Raw genomic sequence first — 27,350 nt, forward strand, 5'->3', positions numbered from 1 at the left:
ACGAGAAGGTATGCATTGCTTCGGTTTCTGACGCTGTCGAACTTGGTTTGGACGGCAGCGTGATGTCGCAAGGCAGGCAGAGAAATCGCAGGGTTCGTTTGAACATGGTGCAAATGCAAAATTAATTTTAGTCGCAGAAGAAGTATATTCTCAACTGCTTCAGTGTGGCGGTTTAGAGAGCTTTGACATATATATATATATATATATATATATATATATATATATATATGATCGGACTGCGTCTATAATCAACGACCGATGTGCCGCCGCCTGCTTTTGACGTCTGATGGCGCTACGCGGGCGCCTGTCGTCGAAAAGCGCAAAGCGCGTATAAAGGAATCTGGAGCTCGTTTATTTCTTTAATTTTGCGCTCTCCTCCGTAACTAGCGGTTGCATTTCTTCCTATTCTCGCAGAATGTCTACGTGACAGTGATGTCGTTATCCCTTTAAGAAACAAAGAAGGTTCTAAAAAAACCACCTGTTCCGACGCCGGGAGACAGAAGATCAAACGAATCGTGCGCATGCATGCGGTGCGAATGTACTACGTGCCTGGCATACGGGACATATTGCACCACTTGTGCGGCTTGCGTTGCGCTTTTTTCGGCGCATTCACCTTTCTGATCGCCGCCATTGTCGTTCTTCTTCTCACTGCAGTTGAATCCATTAACGAGCCATTTGTCAATGCCCGCACTTCGAAATATATCGACGTCGGCGTTGCAAAAGGCGAGTTTCCAAATGAGCCTGCGTGGGCACAAGTAGGTTCGCGGTCCTTTAAACATTAAAAAAAAAAAGAACTGTTCAACTATCAACGACCGCCAACCGTCTCTCCCGACAGTCACAATTCAGCTCATTGCTGGAAATAATCTAGGCCGCGATATTGTTACGATGCTTTTTCCGGTGGTGTTCCTTTTTGCGCTTCGTGAGTGGTCAGAGCGACGCTCCGCCCACGTTATCAGTGGGATCAGCCGGCCTTGAACGGTTGATGATAAGAGTGGCATAGAATCGAGCGGAAGACATCGCTGCAATCAGCATTTCGAAATGCCACTGTTACGACGCGCTATCATTGGCCTAGTTCTGCTACAATTTAATACCAACACGCCTGAGCCCATATACGTGTGAGCGCTCGTATACACGTTACACTGGTCTCATTCTCGCGTCGGGTATTCCACACCCAGTGAAGCAAATACGGGACCCGAAACGCTGTGCGTTCTCATTCCCGTCATATTAAATAAAGAAATTTTAAATAAAGAAACAATGCGTCGTTTCTCTGGGGTTCTTTTATGTGTTAATTTTCACATTGTGGCCCCTACTTCTGTATGTTAATGTGCCGCTCCATCTTTCAATGCCATTTATCGCGATGAGCTTCGACAATCTCGTGCAGGGACTTTTCGTGTACGTTCCTCGACGGATGTGCCCTTGGTGTGCACGATAATGGCGACAAAGGCGTCGGTGCGTTGCGCTTTGTCGAACACGGTGGCGTTGTGCCAAACCACCGCCTCCGCCCGGGCTGAGGAGAGGCTACGGCTGCGTATACAGCGCTGTTATTTTGCGTGAATTGCTGCTTTTCACGAGCGATTTCCGAATGGCAAAATATTGGTTTTCGCGATCTCAAGCGATTGTGCGACTGAGCGCGTCGTTTCGCCTCGAGCAAAGTTTTTCCACCACTCCTTCTCGGGCACGACGAAACGGATCCGTTGCGCTTGCTTCTAGCCTGAGACTAATGTCCTTGTCCGATCGTGGCCCTGGTCTTGAGTGCCTCTAGATCGGAAAGAAGAAAGTAAAGCAATACAAAGTGTCCCTTGCAGAAAACTGCTACTGAAAGGACCTGTGAAGCCCGTAGTCATAAAAAAAGCTCTTGCGCAATATTGTTCGTAAGAGCCAGTTCTCGCCAATCCTGATGCTGGACATAATATTAGCGAAGGCGGCCGGCCAGTGGCAAGGATCACTTACGAAAAGAAAAAAAAAAAACAAGCTCTGTGAATTCGGCCCCAAGTCCCTTTTGCACGCAGCGCAAACGGCGTGCCTGTTCTTGCTCATCAATCACCGCTTCACGTTGCGCGTTAGCGAGCTTGCGCTATGTCAAGGCGAAGATACTACGCTCTTTGATGAAGCTCGATTGTACTGGAATGCACTGTGTAGTTCACTCTAGCGAAAATTCTACTGTGGCGCCATCTATATATCGTCCTCTCGGCGAATGACGGCTGTTGCATCTCAGGTTTGGATGCACACATTTACGTCTTCTGCCTCCTCTTTTTCTATCCTTTGTTGTTGTTTGCATAATTAGTAAGGGTGGGCGAGTATTCCAAGTTTCAAATACAAATCGAATATTACAGACTAACTATTCCTGTTCGAAAATGAGCTATTCTGTACTATCGAATATCGAAACTGGCTAAATATTTCGCCACAACCGACTGTGAAAGTCGGTTATATACTGTTCTCCATCTGTAAACAAAGTACTGCAAATTAACTGTGGTGAAACAAAGGAATAAGTTTTGAAGGAATGCGGAAACAAAACGAGTAATGCAAGCTTCGTTGTTCGTTTCGCGGCACAACCCTACATGATGACTTGTGATTTTTCTCTTGTAGTCTGTTTTTAGTTTTGCAGTGTATGCATGTAGAAGTTTTATTTTTACGCTCCAGCCAGTGATATTTTCCTTGCAACGGGCTCTTTTACATGCGTCTGCGGCACACAAATCTCTCAGCAGCTTTTTCTTTTCTTTTCCCCCATTTTCTTATGTTTTTTTTAACAACCATGTAGTTAGGTAATTACGGTCATAGCGCCGTTTTGACTCGGACGAGAAAGATGACAGGACGGGCCCGAGTAACTGGCCCAGTTACTTCAACGAACCAACTAGCCCAAAAATCTATACTCCTGCATTTATTTAGGATTTTTCGATAGTTAGTCATACAGCAGCCATTCGTTCCTTTTTTTTTTAATTCGAAAATTTGTACTGCGGCATAGTACATGCGATGCATGCAAGATAAATCTACGTGTAGTCCTTCTTAAAAAGCTTGTTTGCAACGAGGTTCTAAAGATCGTGGTAGTGTATTCATGCATTCTTTAATGACTATTATTGATCTTATATTTACGACTGTTCTTAATTGTTCGTGATAACTGGCTGTCCTTTTTTTCGCTAGTCAGTACAAGCATAGTACCTAATTATAACGAAATTAATATTTTTGCTGTAAATATATGCGTCTGCGTTTGACTATTATTATTACTATTACTATTATCGAATTTCCATTCGATATATACTTACTATTCGTGATCAATTTGTATTCAAAAAAGTTTATATCCGCCTACCTCTAATAATTAGACAGAATCGGACAAGATGGCACGAACCAGTGCAAAGAGTAGGTAAAATTTGCTGTCTTCAGTAATAATTTTTTTTTCTTACGCATTTCGGGAGACAATATGACACAGAAGAGGCCTCCGACAAGAAGCTCTACGAACCAGTGCGATTAAAACCCAAAACTCCATGAAAGCGATTTTGTGCACGACAGCGACGAGCGACGGCTTCGAGCAACGAAACGGGCCGTCGCGCGAACAGATGGCTCGTTCTTGTCGCTCGATCGCTCGGTTCTGGAAAGTCTAAATTCGTCGCTCGTCGCCCGGAAGTGCTATGAGCGACTAGCCATAGCGCGAAGCCGAAACGATGTCGGAACAGGATGTACATCAGTCAAGTAATATCGGTTGTCGCACGGAACGAGAAAACGACCGAATTTTGATACGTGCTAGTATAAATAAAGCTACTGCAAATCCTTCAGAAATATTTTATGCTGCGCTCCATACAGCAAAGCAAATAATTTAAATTATTAACGCATGCGTGTCGCCAGTTTCGGCGCGTATTTGCTTCCTTCATACCGGCAACGCCGAAGAGACGTCGCTCAAAGCCGTCGCTCGCGTGGAGTTCGACTTGTATATAGGGGACGAGTGCACGCGACAGACATTCCCATCGCACTGTTTGCCGCCATCGCGCGATAGATCGCTTATATATGGGGTTCATACTTTATTGCCGTGCGCAGAAGCTTTATAAAGATAGCTTTATGAGCGCGTATGTTGCAGTGCCGCGCTGCTATGGCGATTGTGGCTGTTAGCGGCTCTCGGCTGGTATGGGGCTCCACGCACTTATAATTTTCCGTTGTTTCCCATATTCTGTACGCGCCGATAAAGTTCATTGTGCGCCGCCGCGTTATTGGGAAGCGTTAAGATTAGAGAAATTTTTAGACGTCGACTCATCGGATCGTGCTCTAGAGTCTGCTCAATATCTCTCTCTCTATCTCTCTGTCTCTCTTTTTTTTTCGTTTCTTTTTCTCCTCTTTTTTAGCAGCACTGTGCGCTGATGTTGTCTGCCACTGGTTTGGTTAACGGCAATTTGGCAACGTAAAGCACCATTCTATTATCGGAAAATTAACACAATATGTTTAACGAGTGGTTTCAACACACGGTTGATCGCGAACGCTGAGATGAACAGAATACGTAAACGGCGCCGTCTCGTGTCGCCCTTCTGTGCGCCCAGTTATGTTCGCCGTTTTAGATGTGAACCATGTACCGTGACGCCCAACTTCCAGTACACTTCGACAAAGAGCATGTGGAAGAAACGCGCTATTCCTCGATCTAGGATAGCTGATTCGAGCTGAACGCAACTATACTGGTTAAAGTACTTGTTCAGTGGAAACTTGGGAATAATCTAATCTTCTCATTTTCCGTTTTTCGCGGACAGTCGTATCTGGAGCATCTAACAAGATTAAACCAGTTCACGATTGAGTTTTTCGTCTAGACGCGGTGATAATCGGATTAAAGCCGGTTGCCTTTAGTCTTGTTTCACGACGCTGCAAACAAATCCTGGACTCTATTGAATAACATTGCGATGCGATCGGTAGCTGCCCTGAATGCCACCATTCGTCCCAGTGCACACGGCGTGTTCTTTGATGCGTATTGCTGGCAATGCTGATATTGATCCATATATTTCTGCCTGAGCACGAGCCGTCCAGCAAGCTTGTTGATGCGTAAGTGACTATCGTTCATGACAGGTGGTCTTCCGGCATCCGTATTTTGTCATATTTGCAGTTTTGTATTGTTACCTATAGTTTTCCGGGGTATCCGTGTCTTCGGCATCCATATCTGTGTCGTTCTCTTCAGCTAATGAACGTCAGGAGGTAGACTTGTATTGCGCAGGGCATTCGTTAAAACAACGACGTGAGCTTTCAATCACGCCATGGACGCGTCGCTGCCGTGCGTTATCGAAAAGAAAGCGTCGTGATCCGTGGAGTCCCTGCGTGTGTCGAATGGGCACTTACGCCGTCCGAGCCGCTAGTGATTTGGACGCCTGAAATCGCTCACGCTGCGTGTCGCGAGACTCGCTCAGCTTTGAAGAAGAAAAAAAAAATAAAGCTTTCAACCAGCCGTAAAGAATCGACTCTCTTTAGAATGGGGCGCCATCGTTTTCGGTAGCACTCGCAACTGCGATACTGCCTCGGCCCACGTATAGCCCTGCAAAGAGCTTGCACAAATGTTCGATTGTGCCGGAAGTCCCGCGGCACATCGGAGTGTTTGCCGTACGAATGCGCGCCCATATAGTCGGAATTCCACTTCCGAAAGCGACGGTGACGCTGAACGCTCTCCGTGGGTCTCCGCGGGAGCCTTGTGTTTTCCAGCGTTGTGAAAATTATCTTAAAGTACGCGTTTTTTTTTTTTTTTCGTTTTTGTCGGATGGAGTGCCCGTTGTTTTAACGGGATTTTCTTTCATAAACTGTCGCTGACGGCACAATTCTTGTCTGACAGTTTTCCAGTATATAAGTCCTTCTTTTTCTTTAAAGCATTGCTTTCTCGTTCGCAGACGTTTGTCTATTAAGGCGTTACAATAAACACGTTAGCGCCTTTGATAGCCGTAATATTTATTTTATTGTTTACTAAACTACAGCTAGTAGACTCCTGTTAAGACGAACTCGAAGGGACCGTGAAAATGCGTTTGTATTAACGGAATGATGATCCACAGAACTCCAAATGTGTTATTCCTGGTGCGCCAAATATCCACTACGCCAAATAAAAAATGAACCAGCATTAAAGCCTAAAGGCAGACGTAAAGAAAAATAGAAAGAAAGGAAGAGGCTTTTACTATCGTATTTGCATGAGAATGGGCTGATCTGTGCACTCTTACTCAAGTGTGTTAAGATACCCGCTGCTGTAGCCCATTGGCTGTCGAGTTGCGCTACCGAGCTCGATGTCGCGGGATCGCGGCCACGTTCCTATGTGGTCGAAATGCAAGAATGCTCATGCGCTTAGATTTGGCGTGCACATTAAAGAACCCCAGGAGGTCAGAACTAATCCCGAATCTCTCTCTCTCTCACTCCCCACTACGGCGTGTCTCATAATTAAATCGTGGCTTTGGCACGCAAGAAACAAGGATTTCTAATTCTTAAGTTGTTTAAAAAAATTATATTATGGGGTTTTACGTGCCAAAACCACTTTCTGATTATGAGGCACGCCGTAGTGGAGGACTCCGGAAATTTCGACCACCTGGGGATCTTTAACGTGCACCTAAATCTAAGTACACGGGTGTTTTCGCATTTCGCCCCCATCGAAATGCGGCCGCCATGGCCGGGATTCGATCCCGCGACCTCGTGCTCCGCAGCCCAACACCATAGCTTAAGTTGTTTAGTAATCGTTGCTTGCCCGAGCTGTGCAAGAAATTGTGCGCTCTCCCAAAAGGTGGCATTAAGCGTTACATGTTCAAAATTTATTCACTGCCTTCATATTGTTACGCCAATATATATATATATATATATATATATATATATATATATATATATATATATATATATATATATATATATATATATATATATATATATATATATATATATATACATATATATATATATATATAAACGAGAAGAAAGGGGGTTAACCGAGGGGCCCGAGTGGTGGCGCTGGCTAACACTCCCAGGGTTCTACTAGTACACATAAATACCCAAGTAAGTGGATGGGGAAACAGGGAAACAGCGCCGCGGTAGCTCAATTGGTAGAGCATCGCACACGAAATGCGAAGGTTGTGGGTTCGGTTCCCACCTGCGGCAGGTTGTTTTTCCATCCACTTTAATTCATGGTTTCTTCATTCCACTTATTAAGCACAAGTAATTTCCCCTATGTTGTCCTTGGTGTCAGTGTTTGTTGGCTTCTCATGATATATATATATATATACCAGAAAAAAAGCAGTTCTGGGTCCGGGTAAATATTCACAGTGAAGTAGACGCGCGTATGAAGCGGTTTATTGACGTTTCGGCCGAGGTCCTGCCTTCATCAGACCCCGGCCGAAACGTCAATAAACCGCTTCATACGCACGTCTACTTCACTGTGTATATATATATATATATATATATATATATATACACACACACACACACACACAACTGAAATATTGAGGGCAATAAGCTGCGTCATATGTATAGGTCGTTCTTGTCTCGTGGGCTGTGTCAGTCGCCTGATATCAGCCCTGCAGGTTTCCCCGTCATGGTCGCCGAGGGTGTAGCCGCGGATGTCCGCAGAAACACCGTTTGCTTTGTTCTTTGCTAGGAGACGCGCCTCCATGTCTGTTCATCCGGACCTCTCGTTGAGCCCAGTATCAGGCGTCAGTGGCGACGTCCGATGATCGGCGTGCCGAATTTGCAGTTTGTGCTAAGCGGATTTCTTTCGCGTTAGGTTTACGGCAAACCAACGAAATGTTCACACATTGTTCCTTGTGAAAGCGAAAAATTGTTATCAATTGTGAATTTGAAGCTGCCAAGGAAACCCATACGGGTTTCCCAAAAAGAAAACTTCGCAGTGGAAAAAAAGAATCTTCCTGTTCCTGGATTCGAACCCGGGACCAACGCCTTACCGAGCTAACCAGGAGGCTAACACATCGCACAGCGAAAGCGAATCGCTAGACAACTCGAAGCACTAGGACAATGAATATGTGAAAATTCGGCTTAAACGGTTTCGTCTTGACGGGAGTCCACTGTACACTCGACGGATGGCGTCACAGAGGTGGCGGGTACACTATATTGCAGCTAATAAGAACGAAAAATGGAGGTGCAGCTATATCAAAGAGCAGTTCGTGATGGTAAATGTGCCTTCTATGACGGCAATAGAAGAAGAACCTGAGTTCATTATCTGCATGTCACCGGCGAATATAAATAGATAAGAACATAGAAACATTGTTGGGACAGAAAAGAAGGGCCATTTTGTTTGTTTGGATGGCCAACATGGTGCGCCAAGTACATGATGGTTGCGAGATCAATTCATATGAAAGGATTGATCGTGATAGAAGGCCGCTTAAAGAGTATACATACGGGAAATTATTTTTCCTATTTTTTATTTCGCATTTGTCAGGCACATGTGATTAATGTTACGCTTGGCGTGAGAAGGTTAACTAGGATGAAACTCTCTGAACTGTTTTGAACGGATTATGTAGGGTGTCCCTTAACGGTGTTTTGAGGCGCGTAGCTTTGGATGGGGATTTAAGAATACCTGGACACGAACGAGGGTCTTAAAGAAAGAACAACACTTGTGAGATGTACTATCAGTTTGAGGAAGAGAATAATTATTTTCACTTGTTATCGCGCTGACAGAGTTTAGGCAATTTGGAAGATCATTATATAAATTAGGAACCATAAAGAAGGAAGCTAGAAATGATTCTGTGAAATGTCCCAGGGTCTTTTGTAACTTGCAGTTTTTATTGTGTTTTAATGGTCCCAGAGTTCCAGTGAATAAACTGATGGAAATCCCGGTGCGAAATGGGAGTGGTTAATTAGAGTATATTCGGGTTAGCTATACCCTGTACATGGAAAAAACATGGGGCAAATGGACAAACAAAGACTGTCAGAAAATGAGAGGAAGAAGTGAAGAAAGTGCGCAAGTGGGCACGCGAGGAACATCGCAGCAACCGGGTCGTGCAGTCCAAGTGTCTTCCAAAAGCGCAACAGCTTGTTTAAACATGTTTGCGTGAATCTCAGCCTGAGACATCTGTCCCAGAATCCTCTGGACCGACGACGGACACTTGGTTGTCCACTGTGTCTAGTGCGGGCTCTCGCGCTCGTATTCGCATTCTGAACCGAGGGCAGGGCTGAACGAGATGCGTGATGTCTTCCCCGTATCCACAGCCTTAGCCACCTCGAGCTTATTCAAGTTCATGCTCACCACAAGCTTATTTAGCTTGTGGCGAGCCAGGTGGTAGACAGCAGCTGCAGATTGGGATCTCATTCGGCCGAGTCTCACCGTGCGAGCTCGCGCGCCATGGGGGAGCTGACCTTATTATAGACTTCTTGCTATCACTTGCAAGTGATCCTTGCGATCACATGTGCACTCATGGCAGCGCGATACAAGCGCGATGCCGAGAGAGCAGTGCTGCAGCAAAACCTTTCGCGACAATTTCGCATGTTACACCGTCTTGAGCCCTGGACTCTCACTTCTCTGTACTACCGCAGTAACATGAGAGGTCACAGCGTCTTGAGGACTACAGTGGTGGAACTAATGCTAGTTTGCTCCAAACAGCTACAAAGAGCAAATCTTGCAACATGCTGCTTCAAAAGCCTCAGTTTGGCAATAATTGTTGCATGTCCGCTCCAAAGACTCAGGTCTGGGGGTCGTGATTATGAGAACGAAGCCAAAGCATGCACATCCGCTACTTTGTAGCCTAAGTATGGTGGCGAATCAGTATTTCCGGTAATGAATCTGTATCGGCATGTTGATTTCCGAGTCCATTAAAGCTGGGTGCATTGTTAACGGTTATATAAGCACGGCAGTTCCACTAAGCCAAAACGACTTCTCAGAGCCGTAAAAGTTTCCGGCAAGCAACAGCAGCACTTGCTAGATGTGGAGGCATCAGTAGTGACGCGAAGCTGGAATGAAGCTAAATGGGCTTTGATATATATGCCTGGAGAAAAATTACGAAGAGATTTTCCAGGATGAAATCAAACCTGAATAAAAAAATCATGAGCAATTCCACTCTGTAAAGGTTCGCTGGTCATCCATCCACCTGGACATGCCAGCCACTGTCACCATGGCGGAGTTTCTCGCATCGTTGGATACGTCTCTCCTGCTGCGAGAAGGGACTCAACTTCACCTTCACACGGGCACTTGCGGCAAAAGGAGCAACAGTCACATGTGTCGCTTCCAGGCACCATTCATGCCCAGTGCAAAAACAATGGTAATTATTCCCTTCCTTCCGACTGAAAACCCCAACGAAGTCGAGAGGCGGAAACAACTCAAGCAGAAGTACCAAGAAATGCACGAAGCACTAGCACACACCACCTACGAGAATATCCAACAGTTCCTCGATCAATTCAGTGTGCACTCTGAGCAACACTCCATTGAAATCGAGCAGGTTTTACCGGGCCCTGCCCTTCTCATGGAATGAACCGTGCAGCAGAAATGGAACGTGTACAATCCCTGTATTGCATCCGTTCTGAACCCAAACGTGGACATTCAAGTAATCCTCGAACATTACGCCTGCACATCGTACGTCGTGGAATACGTCAATAAAGCGGACCGAGGAATGTCCGATCTGCATTGGTCCGTCGTCCAGATACCTGAGGTGAAGCTCGACATGAACTATAGGCAAGTCCTCAAGGTGTTCGGAATGAACATGCTCAAGTCCATCGAGATGGCTTCGCACATTCTCGTATTACCTCTGTTATTAGAGTAAGCATTTCTGTGCCTACCCAACGAGAAATTTATCCGTCACGTAAGACAATGAATGGCTTATACCCCCGTAAGCCAGCAATATATATATATATATATATATATATATATATATATATAGTGTGTGTGTGTGTGTGTGTGTGTGTGTGTGTGTGTGTGTGTGTGTGTGTGTGTGTGTGTGTGTGTGTGTGTGTGTGTGTGTGTGTGTGTGTGTGTGTGTGTGTGTGTGTGTGTGTGTGTGTGTGTGTGTGTGTGTGTGTGTGCAGTCGTTTTCCTACACAATATCAGTTGGAAGAATTCTTCTAGCGTGTCTATGCTCCGAGATATCCGGCTCCCAATTTTAATTGTCGTTCGCATGAGTACGCATGCAAGAGAGTTAGGATCGGTGCAAAGCTCCTCCCCGATGTGACGCGGCTGTTGCGTGCGGCGTTTAGTCTGACAACGGGGCGGAGGCATTGGCAAAGGTGATAACTGTCCCCCTTCCCCTCTCGGCTGGCGAAATAAAAAAAAAACCCGGAACTGCTGTCGTGACACGCGATCACGCAGCCTGTAACGATGGCGGCAGCCGGAGGGCAGTGGGCGTGGGTAATGGTGACTAGACGAGCGGGTATGGCCCTTGCCTGGGCTACGCAAATAAGGTGACTGCTGATTTCCAAATACTGTAAGTTTTATTGAAATCAAGAGGAACAGCTGCATAACACACCGCACTGTCATATCTTGATTTCGACAGCCGAGAGGGGAATGGGAACAGTCATCATCCTTGCCTATGCCTCCGCCCCGTTGTCAGACTAAACGCCGCACGCAACAGTCGCGTCAGATCAGGAAGGAGCTTTGCGCCAATCCTCAATCTCTTGCATGCGTAATCATGCGAGCGACAATTAAAATTTGGAGTCGGATATCTCGGAGCACAGACACGCTAGAAGAATACTTCCAACTGATACCGTGTAGAAACACGACTGCTTCAACTTCAATGGTGCCTATTTATGACTAATCTACTGAACATGCGTATCCAAATGATGGATGAGAGGTATAAGCTTTTGCATAGAATGAAGCGATTTCGCATCAAATTCGGGAGCTGAGTCTTTCCCCACGCAGATTTGTTGACGGACACGAAAAATCCACGGAACCCTAGCCATAAACAGCTTCGCTGCGAAATCTCCTGTCTGCTAATTTCTGAAGGTATACGAAGCAAGTATTTCTCCGACATCCGGAGTATTGAGACAATGCTGAAGGAGGGCCAGTCGAGTATCGAAGCACTTGTAATCCTGGAGTCATTCCAAAATAAGTAAAACTGTGTACTAATGTTGCATGCAGCTTGAAATTTCATCTGTGCATATAATTATCATATTGTATTTGCCTTGTAGCACATGATTGGTGTCCCTAATTTTTTTTTGTAATTTCTTCTAAATCTAATTTTTTTCTATTTTTCTATCGATGATATTGTAAAATGATTTAAGAGTGTGGTGCTCGCGTTCTATTGTTTAGTATCGTTCACTTATCCAAAATTTTCTGCTACAAAAACTGCTGCGAGAAATGTCTTGACTGTTCCCCCACTGGGAGCACAGCCATTCTGGAATGCCAATCGGCCCCGAGCGCTGAAATCGCTTCACCTGCAGCGCATGCGCCGAGGCCGGTATAGAGCGCTTCGCCAGACGCCACGCGCAAGGAGCTAGAAGTTTCGTCTTCTAGAGATTGCTCAAAAAATGCTGGAAAGCATCAGACATAGAGGACAGTGTTACTTTTATCATCACGGAGAAAACCGTATGCAGAAAGCGGGAATGCTTCGTTCAGGTGGCCGCCGTGGCTTGCTTTGTACGGGCTAGCGCGATTTGAAGGTTATCGCGCGAGCGTCGACCGGCCTAGCGTCCCAGGCGCCTAGGGGCCCGTTTTGGAACAGTGAAAATCAAGATTTCGCATTCTTCCCTCCCTCGTTGGTTGTTCCATGCCACAACAATCACCCCCGCGACTACTTTTTCGGGGTTATTAAACATTTCTGTCTCGGAGATAATGGCGTTACACACGCCAGATGCACCTTCGGAGCGTTCAATTCCTGATAATACCGAAGAATACGTTGCGCGCAATACCATCACTGCCTGTTCCCTGCAGAAATAAAACATCAAAGAGCGCCTTCCTGGGATAGGAGTGACCGCAGCTTAAGGAACAGCAAAAAGAGTGAGCGAAACTGGCCTGATACCGCCCTCTCCTCGAAAGAGATTCCTGGGCCGTGGCGTGGTCCTTGTTCTTGGTCGACGCTCGCGCGATAACCTTCAAATCGCGCTAGACTGTATTGGCGCTACACGCTGTCACTCTTGGACGGCCCGTATGCATGCATTCTCGCCCTTGGAATAGATGAGCGACCCTTTCTTTGCCTCATTAGCATGACAACGAGCCCTCGGCACGAGCTCCAGACAGCATCGATATTCACCGGCTGGCTAGGTCCTGCTATTGATGAAAAGGGTCCTTTTAGGACCCTTTTCATCAGGTAGATGATTTCACTAGGTAGACGTTGACTACCCTCGCGCGCGGAAAGCCGTGTATACTCGGAATTGTATGCTCTTGGAGCAGCATTGGGTTTATACACTTTTCTTCGCACTACATCTTCTTAGCGATATACTATGCATGAGTTCTCATTTCTGCTTACCAGTGGTGCACCAGACTTGCCATCGTCTACGAGACAAAGCTTGACGCTCTAGACTTAATTGCTATCGAAGCAAACTTCGTTCAAAACTGAACAATTCTGGCCACAAGCCAACCGCATCATGTCCCATAGGGTTGTGGCAGACCGGTGAAGACATTCCCCGCAGGGTCGCGGTTCGTGCAATTGCAATGGAAAAGCACTCAATGTTTCACAGCCTCGTTTTCTTTCGTTTATGTTTATCTCTCTCTCTCTCTCTCTCTCTTCATGCTTCTGTCCTGCGACTTATTTTCACGACAGTGGCAGATAACGCTTCCTTCTCCCAACTTGTTCATGAGCCAATTATATTGTCAGTCTAGACTAGTGGAAATGTGTTTTCCTAATTCAGTGCCTGCTGTTCCGCAATGGTCACTCTGCGATAGCGTGCTTGCGGAAGCCTGCTAAAAAGCACTGTCTCGTGAAACTCGCTTTACATAATTACGGTTGCCGATGTCAGTAGCAATGATGACGCTAAAGGTATTGTGATTATCCCAGGCGCTATTCGTTCTTGCGCACCTATGGCCGAAGTCACAACGCTCTTCGTTCGTAATTACGTGCAGTTTGACATTGGTTGATCGCCTGCGACAATTTTACGTCCACAGTTACGTTTGGCTCTCATTTGCTTGTACGAACAGTTCTAATGCACGAACTTTTGTGAATTCGGGCCCTGTATTCTGGAGAGCACTTTGTGAATAGCGCATTGAACTGCACCTGCACAGCAAAGGGAAATTAGAAGACGACGGCACACAAGCTGCTTCGAATAAATAACGTGTAAATACGCAGAGCAGGCGGACAGACAGAGAACCTTAATTAGGTCCTGAGGTACGCTACAGCTCAAGGCGGTAGAGCAGCGAGTCGCTCCCACGTCGGGACGGGTAGGCCGAGCCTCGCCGCCGCGTCGTAGGCCCTCTGGACGGCCCTGAGTTGACGTATAAGGTCTGAGTTCCTGAGCATGGAGCTGCATTCCTCTTCAGTAGTGCGTTGAGGACCCTGTAATGAGGGGCACTGCCAGAGCATGTGATCTAACGTACAAGCGGCGCCACATTCTGGGCATATTGGACCAAGGCCTTCGATGAAATGGCTGTGGGTATAAAGACTAGGTTATGACCTGGTATTAAGCATGCAGAGGGTAGATGCCTGTGGTCTAGAGGGCTTCTCGTGAGAAAGGGGGAAGACCCTCCTGCCCAACTGATAATGTTTGATGATCTCATTAAAAGTGAGGAGAACGTCCCCATAAAGACCGATAGATTGGAGTCCGAAGATCCCCCAGGCTGCGCAGCGCGGTGAATTAGTTCGCGCGCTTGGACGTCGGCGATCTCGTTCAGGTTGGCCATGGAAACCAGATGCGATCCGAGGTGAGCCGGAAACCAGGTCATTGTGTGTGGATAAATATCCCTATGACCTAAAATGAGAGTTACTTCGGCTGATACCTATCCGAACGCAAAGGCCCTGACCGCTGCTCGTGAGTTTGTGTAGATCTGTTGCTTAGAATCGTCAAGGAGAGCGAGGGCGATAGCTACCTGCTCAGCCTTAGCAGGAGTGACGTTTCTGATTTACGCGGAGTGGAGAACAGAACCTGTGTGATCAATCGTAACGGCCGAGAAATTGGCCGATCGACCGTACTGCGCCGCGTCTACGAAGCATGCAGACTCTGGGTTTGCACGAACGTCTTTGAGCAGGGCGTCACCCCTGGCCCTCCGCCTCCCTCAAATGTGCTGTGGGTGCTGTAGGAGTCGTCGGACGATCTCGCCGCTGCCACCATTTGTTAGAGTTGTCGGACGATCTACGAGCTGTAGGCCGATCTCACCGCTGCCATTCAGATGTAAGATTTGGCAGTCGTAGCTGTAGGAAGGAGCTTGACTCTTCGTCGGGACTTAGAAGAGCAGGATTTATTTACATGTTATTTACAGTTGAACATGAGATACATCGACAGTCTAGCGTGACTCCCAAATGGAGCCCGCAAGACGAGCATACAGCAAACAGCTTACGAGCACACAGCTCACGAGTACATTTCGAGCACGACAACGAGCACACAGCTCACGACGACGAGCACGACAACGAGCACTCAGCTCACTAGTACATTTCGAGCACGACAACGAGCACGCAGCTAACGACGACGAGCACTCTAGCAGCCGGCAATCGCTGCTTATAAGCACTTGGTTTCCGTCCGCAAGCGGACGGAAACGTTTGTCCAGTCATCGTTCGACGTCACCGTTCGACGTCACCGTTCGACGTCACTGTAGACCAGCCCTTTTGGAGGAGGATGAGGGCTGTCGACTTGGAGGAGGATGAGGGCTGTTGGAGGAGGATGAGGACTCACATACACGTGCCGCACATACACACAGGTGTAAAAGTCCGGAGCCGACGTCTGAGGGGCTTCGTAGAACTCTGAGCCGTTCCGGGTAGCACATTGTCTTGCGTCTTGGTCGGAACGCGGGAAGGAGCCCCTGTCGGCGTTCCCGCGGCAACTCCCCCAATCATAGCAGAACAGGGCGGCGTTGTCGTGTTGCGCACAAAGCCTGCTTCGTCGAACTCCTTCACTCGCAACGGCGACGAGGCTAGAGGTTGGCGGCGGCGTTCCAACATGAGGTTACCCCCGCTGGCGTAAATGGCTAGCAAACTTGCACTGCAGCTGGCCGTTCTTAACAGTGCACGTTGCGGGGAAAAGCAGAGACCGTAATGTAAGCCCTTTGCTCCTTATTGAGATTATGTTTGCGTTCCTCTTGAGCTGGACTACACCCTAGGACGGCCAGCATGCTCCTGGCCGCGGCCGAGGAGGAGAGCCTGGCCATCTGAGCCGTATGCTGTGCCTCGATTATCTCTTCCAAAGCCTTGTGAATACCCAGTTGCACGAGCCGGTCCGTGCTAGTACGCCGAGGAACCCCTAGCACTCTCTTGATGCTCTTGCGGATCAGGAGATTGAGCTTAGTCTTTTCATGACTCTTACCACATTACCTAGGTTGCTGCCAGCAGTGCATGGCATTAAAAGACGTGGAACAACCTTAGCAAATTGTCCTCCCTGAGGCCACCTCGAGGGTTGGGGACTCTAGTGACAAGCCGAACCATGCTTTCCTAGCTGCGATCTTGTTGATGGTCTACCCATTAGTGCCATTAGCCTCTATAAGCATGCCAAGAACTTTGATGACATCTGCCCTAGGGATGAGAAGACCAGAGCTGGTGCGAAGCTTTATATTGACGTCCCAGAGGGAGACCCAACCCTTAGGTTTGACAGCCCTTCTCTTGGGTCTGTACAGCAAAAGTTCCGATTTCCTCGGAGAGAGTCGGACTCCGGTTCCACTAAGGAAAGCCTCGGTGTAATCCACAGCCTGTTAGAGTGCCTCTTCTACTCTACCCTCGCTGCCGCCCGTACACCAGACGGTGATGTCGTCGGCGTAAAGGGTATGATGTATGCCCTCGACTTGCGAGAGCCTCTTGGAAAGCCCGCAGAGAGCAATGTTGAATAAATGTGGTGAGACCACCGAACCTTGTGGAGTACCTTTGGAGTGAAGTACGAGGGGTTCTGATTCGAGATCTCCAATCTTAATCGTGGCTCTTCTGTTTTTGAGGAAAGAGCTGATGAATGCATGGAATCAATGCCCCAAGCTAAATAGATGGATTTGAATATATGCATGTGCGAGATTGTGAAAGGCTTTCTCCAGGTCAAGTCCCAGGATTGCCCTTACATCTCTAGTCTGAACGTCTATAACGATGTTTGATCAACTTCATGGTATCCTGGGTCGAAAGTGCCGGCCGGAAGCCAATCATGTTGTACCGAAAGAGACCGTGTTCTTCAATGGTTTCGAAACGCAGGTGTTAATGATACGTTCAGCCACTTTGCCTATACAGGATGTAAGCGATATGGGCCTGAGATTAAACAGACCCGGGGGGCGTCCCGGTTTCGGGATAAGTATGACTGACGGCAGTTTCCACGATTCCGGGACGGCGCCCTGTTCCCACACCCTGTCAATTCCGTCCGTGAGAGTTTGTATGGAAGCATCGTCCAGATTACGAAGGAGCCTATTAGAGATCCCGTCCAGGCCCGGGGTCGAGCGCCCATTCAGTCCCATGAGGGCCTCCCTCTCTTCAGCCGTGCTGAAAGGTTCGTCTAGAGGCTCCGCGTGCGAACCCTCGTAAGGAGGATAGTCGGCGTCGCATAAGAGATCAACTGGCAGGTATTTTTGCGCGAGTATTTCGAGTATTTCTTGGTCTGAGCCTTCCTGTTTGGCCACATGGAGAATTTTGTCGATTGCCTCCTCTGGTTGGATTTCGAATTTGATTCATTGAGCAGGTGCTTGAGCAAGTTCCACTTGCCCCACGTGCGCATCTGGCCATCAACCGAGCTAGAAACCTCGTCCCACTGTTGCCTAGAGAGCGTCTGGCAGTGTTCCTCAATCTCGTGATTCAGCTCGACAATCTTTTTGCGGAGCCTACGATTGAGCTTTTGTCCTTTCCACCTGGCTAGAAGGGCGTTTTTAGCTTCGAGCAAGTGCGCTAGATGGCTGTCCATCCTATCGACCTTAAGATCAGTAACTAGGGACTTGGTGGCTGCAACCACATTCTCTTTGAGTTGTGCTACCCAGTGGTCGAAAGATTCCGGTGACTGGCGGTCCTCAGCAGCCTGCTCCCTGATTTTGCGGCAAAGGTACCAATCCGTGTATTTGAATTCCCTTGGGGGCCTGCTCTCTATTTCCATCGAGGTGGCGAGAATTTAGTGATCACTACCGAGACTTTCGTTAAGGTTGTGCCAGGTTACCGACCCTGAGTTCGCCACAAAAGTGAGGTCCGGAGTGGTGTCTCTGAAGCATGAATTGCCAATTCTGGTAGGAAAGAAGGGATCAGTGATTAGAGTGAGGTTGGGGTCCGAAGCCATAGATCTCTACGCTTTGCGTTAGTGTGGGGATATCCCCACTCCTGATGCGGGGCCCCGCCCGCCTTTCCGACTGCCTTGGATATGAGTGACGTGAAGCGTTGTCTCAGTCCCTAGGAGTGCTGTAGATTTTGAGGATGAAGAGGCTGTTCCTAAGCTGCCCGCTTGGTATGACCTCGATTAACAAGCGCTCAGTTTTATGGTGGTTAAAATAAAGATCGTGAACTATGGTGGTGAACTTCTTCGAGACAAGGGTGCAGAGGCCCCTTTTATCCTGTCCGGAAAGACAGCGAGACCTATAGCCCGATAGGGTGAATGAGCCCGTCAACGTTTCTTGGAGTAGGATAATGTGCGCCTTGTTAGGATGAGATCTAATGAATTTATGAAAGACCGCTTTCTTACGCTGGGATCCACAACACTTCCATTGCCAAATTACGATGTTACTAGGTCGACCCTCCATGATCCGTAATTTCAATGGATTTTCCCCTGCGGCGAACCTCCCAATACCGACCGCGGATTCGAGCGCTCCGACCCTCACGCTCAGAGCGGAGAACGCCTCGCCCAGGAACCTGAGCGTATTCCTCAATTCGGTCTGAAACTCTCTCATGTCGGTCTTAAATTCTTTAAACTAAGATTTGAGCTCTTTCAGTTCCTCATCTCGTAAGGGCTTTGACAGGGCTCTCTTCTTAGCGGGCGCCTGGCTACAGGCGTCTCCGAAGGGATCTCAATGGGCGTGTCTACCGTCCCCGATGGGGGAGCTGACTGCGAATGCGGCGACGTGGCCGCTAATTTTAGTTCGTCTACTTCTGCTTTAAGGCGCTCAAATGCCCTCCTTAGCAAAGCGTTTTCGCGCTCGAGTTGTGAGATCTCCTAGCCGCGCCATGCTCTGACAGAGGTGATACTTCCCTCATTACCGTAGGTGACGTTCCCTTGACACAGTCCTTGACACAGTTGGCCCAGCGATTCTCCCCAGCGGACGGTGCTTGTAGTCGAACGGCAGGTGGTCCCCTGGATCGCGAACACTCCCTGGAGCGGGAGCGCCCGCTCCTGGACGAAGAGCGTGGCGCTTTTGACGTGGATCTGCTGCGGCTTCGCACCTGGTTGGCACCGGTCGGCGCAGGTGGTTTGGCGCGCTGACGTTCGCGTCTTCTTCTGCGAACCACATACAGTACTTTAAATCGCTACTTGCACAGCTTGTCCGCTGTAAGGTGAGGACCTCTACACAGGGCGCACTCGGGGGTGCACGTGTGATCCTCGGACAGTGATGGCTTCCCGCAACTTCTGCAAATCACGTCCTCGGGCGCCGGGCAGACGTGGCCTGGTGGCCTAACCTACCGCATGCGTAGCATATATCCGGCCCACACATGACGTAGTTGGGCGCCTTCAGGCCGTCGAAGAGAATGACGACCGTTGTAGTGGTCTTTATGCGCTTGACCTCCAGTGCTCTGCAGTTTCTTGGTTGAACAATCACGCTGCTGAGCTGCTCTTGATTAAAGTCCAGGTCGACGCCTCTGACGACCCCCTTACACGTGTTGTCGGGTGCGGCCAAGTAAGAGCGGACCTCATGGCTGGCTATCCCGACTATGATTGCTTCGATTATGATTGCTTCGGACTGAAGGCACTCTTCGGGGGTAATATGTATTCCTCTTCGACTTCAGCTTGCATCATTGACATCTTATAGGAAAAGCACGGCCGCACGGGGGGAGAGTCCCCTCCGCAGCACTTTCGCCGTGGGAGTAGGCCGGGCTGGTCAGGCCTAGCGGCCGTTCGGCGTGGTCGGGCAGAAGAACTCCAAAAATTCTGCAATAGGACCACGTACCGAAAAAAGTCCGATATCGGCGTGATCCTCAGAACAAACTGCGTCGAATGACGTAAAGCTCAGCCACAGGAACCACATATTTCCAAGCGAAAGCATTTAAAGTATCGGGAGCCGATGTATGCACATTCGTACTAGTCGGCTTCTTCCGCTTTTCAAATACGCAGAATGAAAAAAAAAGGGGGGCTTTGGTTTCACTAATAAGCACCGGATGAAAAAATGCTGCACCATCGGTGACCGAAGGCTGCGCCTTGAGGGCGAGGGTGCGCATAAGCGCTCCGGCACCTTTGTTCCCTGAACACAATGGGAGAAGTACCCTCGGGCGCACACGGCTCACTGCTCCAGAGAAAGGAGAGGAAACGTGTTAATAGGAGGGTTCACGCTTGTCTCAGTTGACGCGTCTCGGCTCATGGAATGGCCTAGCAATTAGCTGGTTCTTGGGTTTGGGCGGCCAGCAACGGCCGTAACGAAACGGCGCAGAACACACTTTCCAGGGAGTTTCTTTGTCCCACCGTCGTGGTCGGCGGCCCGCTGTCATCCATCAACCACGCTGTCTTCCTTCAAACGTGTCACATCATAGTGCCGCCACCGGCCTGACTGATGGGATGTACTGTTAACTCCACAAAGCTTAAGCGATTCTCAGGAAATCGAAGAGAGGTTCGAAGGTGGTTGCACCTGCTGGCCGATCGTAACAGTCCACGTTAAAGATTCCCAGGTGGTCGAAAGTAATCCGGAGACCCCTCCCTACGGCGTGCCTCATTATGAGATCGTGGTTTTGGCACGTAAAACTCCATTAAATAATTTTAAAAAAAATAAACCACAGTGTTCGCGGAGTCGCATAGTGCGACGAATTAACGCTCGAGGTGCGCAGCTGTCGCTCATACCCTGGCGCTGCTTATAACGACTAACTTGTGCACGTGCTCATGGTCGCGCGTAAGGCAGGCTAAAAAAGACAGACGCGCCTATGCACAGCACGCGAGAAGCAACGTGATAAAGGGATCGGAATTCGTCTTCACACCGCAAGGCATTTTTCTCTCTCTCTCCCGCTAGTACAGCCTAAATTCGCGCGGGCGAGCAGGAAACTGCGTGAGCGATCGTCGAATTCAGCAGACGTGGCTTTGGTGTCTGCGTTCGTTGCGGAGGCGGCATCGTGCGTTTCTCTCAGTCCCGAGCGGTTGCTTCTTTTCGCCGGCCCGCGCAACGCGCTATCTCCGAACGCCGGCCGTGGGAGCTGATAAGAGCGCGGGTGCCGAGGCGAGATTCTCGCATTTTCGTTCGGCTCTCGGGAGCGAGTTGCCCCAGAAAGAAAATGGGCAACCGCGCGGGAACAGAGCGCGGCGCGCGCGCTGTACGAATCCCCGAAATTCTGCTTCCCACGCGAGCGATGCCGACCTGTGGGCGCCGTACGGCACAACGCAGCACCCCGCTACAGAGGCTCTTGCTGACGGGTGGCGCGCGGCTCAGCGCGCGGTACGATGCCTCTCGGAGCTCGAGGCTTCAAATGCGCTCACCACATGGGAAAGGCAGAGGATGAGGCGCAGTGCATTAGGCACCGTAATCCATAAAGTGTCGGGCGCCCCTCTACAGGACTGCAGAAATCGGCTTTGAAATGTCGAACGAGCAAAAACTCGCCGCAGAAAGACGTGCGTTGAGAATCCGTGCAGGAAGCGCTTGCAATGTGGTGTATCCTTTTATCTAGTACACTACAATCGTTTCGCCTTAGTGAAGCAGTGTTGGTAACATAGCCGGAAAGTGTAAATTTAGCGAGCTTTTAGTCACCTTAACGAGAAATTAGTTTTCTTTAGAATCTTAGCGACTTCTTCTGTGACCTTTTATAGTGAAGCTATATATAGCTACCCTCCGGCGGTGGTCGATGTCCGTCCGTCTACGCGTCGCGTCGACACGAAAAAATTTTCGTCTCCACTTTCTTGGGGAAAAAAATCATGCTGAAATTGGCCGCTAAGGCCACTCTACCATTACGCCGAGTTTCATTTACTTGTCATAATTAGTTCACAGTGAAGTTGTGAACGTTACAGAATCCCCGTCTGCTGTCAATGGAGTATGGATGCAGAAAACGGCTGCAACTCTCGTTTTATCGAAACTATCCCGAACCAAACCGAAAAAAAAGATTGGCCGCTATGGCGACTCTATCATTACGCTGAGTTTCATTTACTTGTCTTAATTATTTCACAGTGAAGTTGTAAACGTTCCAGAATTCCCGTCTGCGCTTCAATACATGGCCTTCTACGGAGGAAGTATGGTTAAAGAAAACGGCTGTAACTCTTGTTTTATCGAAGCTATCTCGAAACAAATTATATGACAATTAGCCTCTAAGATGGCTCTAACATTACGCTGAGTTACATCTGCTTTTGATTATTGCGTATTTCACAGTGAAGTTGTAGATATTGTGGAATTCCCGTCTGCCATGCGGCGGTACTTGCACACGTCACTACATCAAAAACAATAAGAATAAATTGCTCCACAGTCAAAAAATGTAATAATAATAATAATAATAATAATACCTATATATACATAGATGCATTGACTGAAGTAAAACACCACAGCCTCGCTGATCGGCCTTCTTCACAGAGTGGAAGGGCTGATAATTTTTTTTTTATGGACGTAAAGAACAAGTAAGTTACCCTGGTAAAATTCCTCAATGGTCTTTGGTTAAATTAAATGCCTCCTCCACATTTTACCCCAAGGGATAAATAAATGATATGCGCCTTCATTTGTAGCTACGTCTAAAGACATATACTCATGCAAATGGGTGCATCAAAGCTCCTTTGTTTAGGCCTGTGTGACCGTCTGTGACTGACTCAGTGATCTCAGTGGCTATGGTGTTGGGCTGCTGAGCACGAGGTTGCGGGTTCGAATCCCGGCCACGGCGGCCCCATTTCGATGGGGGCGAAATGCGAAAACACCCGTGGTACTTAGATTTAGGTGCACGTTAAAGAACCCCAGGTGGTCGAAATTTCCGGAGTCCTCCACTACGGCGTGCCTCATAATCAGAAAGTGGTTTTGGCACGTAAAACCCTATATTTTTTTATTTTTTTGACTCAATGATGAACGCTTGCGTGCGTAACAGTGCAAACTGTGAACTCCTTTCTTCCGGCTCCTCTTTCCATCCCCTTTCCCTGTGCATGGTAGCCTACCGGGCTCAGCCTGGTTAACCTCCTTGCCTTTCCCTTATGACTTCTCTCTCTCCTCTCTCTTTATTTAGGCAAAGCACAATATTGAGATTTGATACCGTTATTATTTTTTTTAATCGAGTGTTTTCTTTTTTTCATGACTTGCTCGGAATTTTGTCGTTTCGATGTTTTAACTGTTCCTAGACGTATTAATTGTTATTTTTTATAGGTTAAAGAATAACAATTAATACGTCTAGGAACAGTTAAAACATCGAAATGACAATATTCTGAGCAAGTCATCATCACTTAGCGATTTTTACTAAAAATGTGGCGTTTTGGGCCGCGACCTGGCGACTTGGTCTAAAAAACAAAGTTACCAGCATTTATGTGAAATGATTAACGGCGTCAGCGAAGTTGTGCTGAAAGAGGGTGCCTTTGGTGAGGATATATTTTATGTAGCACAGATGGCGCTCTCTCGGAAAGGTAAACCGCCGGAGTGGCTGAAGCGCAAAACGCAGATCGACGAGCATCAATGAAAGTAGCCACCCCGTCTATTTAGCAACATCGCCTCTCTACACGGCTTGAAGAAATTCTATATTTAAGAAGAAAAGAAATAAACAGTTGCGCGAAAAAAAACGAGCACAACACGAGTGCACAGGACTGGCGCCATGAATGCAAGCGCCGATCGTTGTGTACAGAGCTCGTCCTCGTTTTTTTTTTTTTTTTTTTTTTTTTTTCGCGCTAGCTTTTTTTTTTCCTTAGATAAGAAGTAACTCGCCCAAGAAAATGTTTTGCTAAACAAAGTTGTATATAATAAGCTGGATTGATGGGGAGAAGGTACGGGGGCACCCATGCATGCGCAACTACCATGACCGTCGTAAAGAAAGCCAACGAGTGTGTTTACATCAGTGTTCCGCGCCTACCTCTCTTATCATTTAGGGCCGTGGCGGATTTCAAACTTTACAAACGAAGGAGCTGACGTACGGTGCACGGTGCGGCCGATTGCGTTTTTTTTTTATATGCATGCGGACTTCGTTCTTTCGAAACAGAATGGATAGCGCAGCTAAAGACACGCAATAAATCACGCAGTTAAATCACTTTCTTTTTTTTCATACTTCCCGGGCTTTCTTTCGAACCACCTTAAAAATAAAACGTAATGAAAACAACTTCATTGGGCGTTTCTGAGCACGTTCTACAACTTTTCAAATATGACTTGTGCCCTAAAACGATCGTGACGGTTGCCGGGGTCCGTGAGCGAACGCCGTAGAACATCCTTTTCCAAGGATTTCTTTGCTCCCATTGGTCCGTGAAGGCGACAGTGAACCAGCTAACGATACCCGGTCCGCCAAACGTGTCTCGCCTTGCGAGCCCCGGTAATCTGGCCAGACTAGGCCAAACTGAAGTTCTTCAGCCACATTTCGCGAAGCGATTCGTCGCAGTGGGCTAGGAGAGGCTAGAACCGCATGCCCAGAGCCGCATGCCCAGATACCTACACCAGACATAACGCCCTGTCACGGGCCAGTCTCGCTTAAAAATACTTAAATAATAATTTAATTACTCATACTTAAAAATAATAATTTAATTACGCGACCGATTCTCTAAACATTAGGCCACAATCGCACGTATACATCTATCGTGCCAACTAGCTCCTTGGGACGGTCGCCCCGTGTGTCACATTGCGTAGTATGGAATGGGTGCGCATGCGCGCGCGCCAGTTTCCTTTGACGCCAGAGACGTAGGAATGAAATGGACAAATTTCTAGCATTTCATTAACCGCTTCGTGAAAGGTTGGCTTCGCATTGATTACAAGATGTGCGTTGGATCTGCATATTTCCTTCTTTTTTGTTACAGAAAGCCAATCTTGGGACGTTGGCGGGTGTTTACTTCCCCTGTATCCAAAACATCTTCGGTGTCATCTTCTTCATCCGTCTCGTCTGGATAGTCGGCACAGCCGGCGTCCCTGTCGCCTTCCTCACCGTCTTTATGTGCTGTTGTGTGGTAAGTAGGTTGCCGCCTCTGATCGAGACTTTCTGTGCACTTAGCGACTTGCACTCCCTATTTCTCTTCGTTTTCCCTTACGTAGCGGTAAGTCGGCTCCGTAGCATTGTTTATCTTTCTACGGCGAAGCCCGCTTGCCGTATAAGACGCATCCACGTTCGATGAGCAGAAAATCATGACGTCTCTATACGTAGCAGAATTAAAAAAGAAAAGGATGTAACAGACGGACATGTTCTTTTCGATCTTGAATTATGCATTGCAGGTTAAACCGTACGCGTCTCACAGCAAGCTGGCAAAAATTCACCGCATGCGGTGAATAGAAAATTTGTATTTGAATTTTTGAAGTACAGCAGTCTGGGCAACGCTGACGCGTGACGAAATAACGCTCGTTCTGTGTGATCGATGTGCGCGGTTTTGTTTTCGCATTTGCGTCTCCGTGGTCAACACGAGATGCGCTCGCATCGGGGTGCCCTATCGCGTGCGTCCGCGATGCACTGCAAGCAATGCAAAAGCCTTATTTGGGAACGCTGTTGCAGTCTTTCTTTAAAAAAAAAGAAAAAAGGTTAGATAATGCAACTGTACACGGTGCTACCAAAAAATATGTGTTGCTGAAAATGCCGTATCATATGCGGCAAACATAGTGATCGCGGTACCTCATAGTCGCGCATCATTGCCGTCCTCGTCAGGCCACTGGCCTATCATTGCTGAAAAAAAGAAAGAAGAAAGAGGATATGGCTCTGGACGTTATATTGCTCTGAATTCTTATCGAAGAAGCCAGCTTGCGCTCGGAGAACAGCAGTGAAGCAAGGGATTTCTATTTCTTCTTTTTCTCCGAATACAGAGAATAAAGGTGAACTATTTACATATTTGCAACAGGGTGACTTTGCAAAAAAATATTCATAGTTTGCTAGTGGAGTGGCTTCCTGGAGATAGTTTGTCACCTGGCCCTGCACACCAGCATTGTTAGGTGAGAGCTGCGAAATAAATAAGCTGCGAAAAAAAGCTGTCCTAATTAGCTTTCTTTCCTGGTCACCCGCAGCTTCCTTTGTTGCTGTTTGCTGCAACTAAATTCAAATTCAAGATGGGCCGAATTCAAAATGCAAGAGAAATGAAATGGGAAAACTTGTTTGCATATTGGTAACTTTATGCGCAACATAATGGTCTCTGTAAATTGAATTAAGTGAAGTTGATTTAACGAAAATCTGCTTTGTCATGCTTATATGTGCTCTGCCGGACTCTTATTCCTCCACTTTAACACCACATTTCCTGTATCCTTTTGCAATTCCTTTTTTTTTTTCAGACATTTACAACTTGCATTTCTTTGAGCGCTATTGCAACCAATGGAATTGTGCCAGGTAAGCCTTCTGTTTTGCAGATTACTTTTTTTTTTGTTACAGAAAATAGCAGATTAAAGGCCAACAGCAGCAAAACTTAGCATTGCACAAATAGTTGTAGTGATAGCACAGCTACAGAAATGGCTTGAGGAGAAATTTTGCAAGCCAAATTCAAACTAATGCATCAGAAGCAACTTACAAAGATTCACGCTTTCCATACTAAAACTGGAAGAAGCACTGCCATTACAGCTCGCGGGAAGTGATGCAGTACCTACACAAACTGACATGCCTGCTCTCTGCTTCACCCACACACAACGTACCTTGCAAAATAATAAGATACCTGTGGGGGGAAGGGCACGCAATGTGATTCTGTCATTGGTGTCATATCCGCCTTATCCTGTAACGGCACAGCACACCATTAGAGAGGCTGGTTCATTTTTACGGCGCAATCTCAGTGCTCTTAATTAACAATTTTTGTGGTTGCTAGCCTTACAGCTTTGTCACAATTTCTTTGGTGACATCTACTATCCATTTCTTACTAATAAAGCTCAAGTGAGATTTCGTTGCAGTTGGCCTTTAAATGTTGAGATAGTCTTGAAGCGCATCTTTAACATAAGCTTACCTATGATGCGCATGTGGTCGTGAACATTGGTGTCGTATGTACTTTCTCCTGAACCCAACAGAGAATCAGAAGTCTCGCTCACAGTGAAAGAAGGTAAGGCATACAGACACGGACACAAGAGAACCAGAAAGCACAAATGCCGTTATTCTTTCACAGCTTTACTTGCACTTAACGACACATTTAGAAATACCTGCCATCATTTCTGGGTTTTAGAATGATAGAGT

At 47.5% G+C, this 27,350-nt stretch overlaps 1 protein-coding gene across 2 annotated transcripts in view; it reads left to right on the forward strand.

Annotated features, from left to right (window-relative positions):
• The window catches only part of kcc (solute carrier family 12 member kcc), a 526,743-nt gene that overhangs the window by 419,512 nt on the left and 79,881 nt on the right, over positions 1 to 27,350 (forward strand). For both annotated transcript variants that reach the window (XM_050194347.3, XM_050194346.3), the window contains 2 exons: positions 25,024 to 25,170; positions 26,471 to 26,525. In XM_050194347.3, coding sequence (XP_050050304.1) covers positions 25,024 to 25,170; positions 26,471 to 26,525 — 202 coding nt within the window. The remainder of the gene's footprint in view (positions 1 to 25,023; positions 25,171 to 26,470; positions 26,526 to 27,350) is intronic.

The sequence above is a fragment of the Dermacentor andersoni genome, chromosome 1 (genome assembly GCF_023375885.2).
Source record: "Dermacentor andersoni chromosome 1, qqDerAnde1_hic_scaffold, whole genome shotgun sequence".
Taxonomy (NCBI): Eukaryota; Metazoa; Arthropoda; class Arachnida; order Ixodida; family Ixodidae; genus Dermacentor; species Dermacentor andersoni.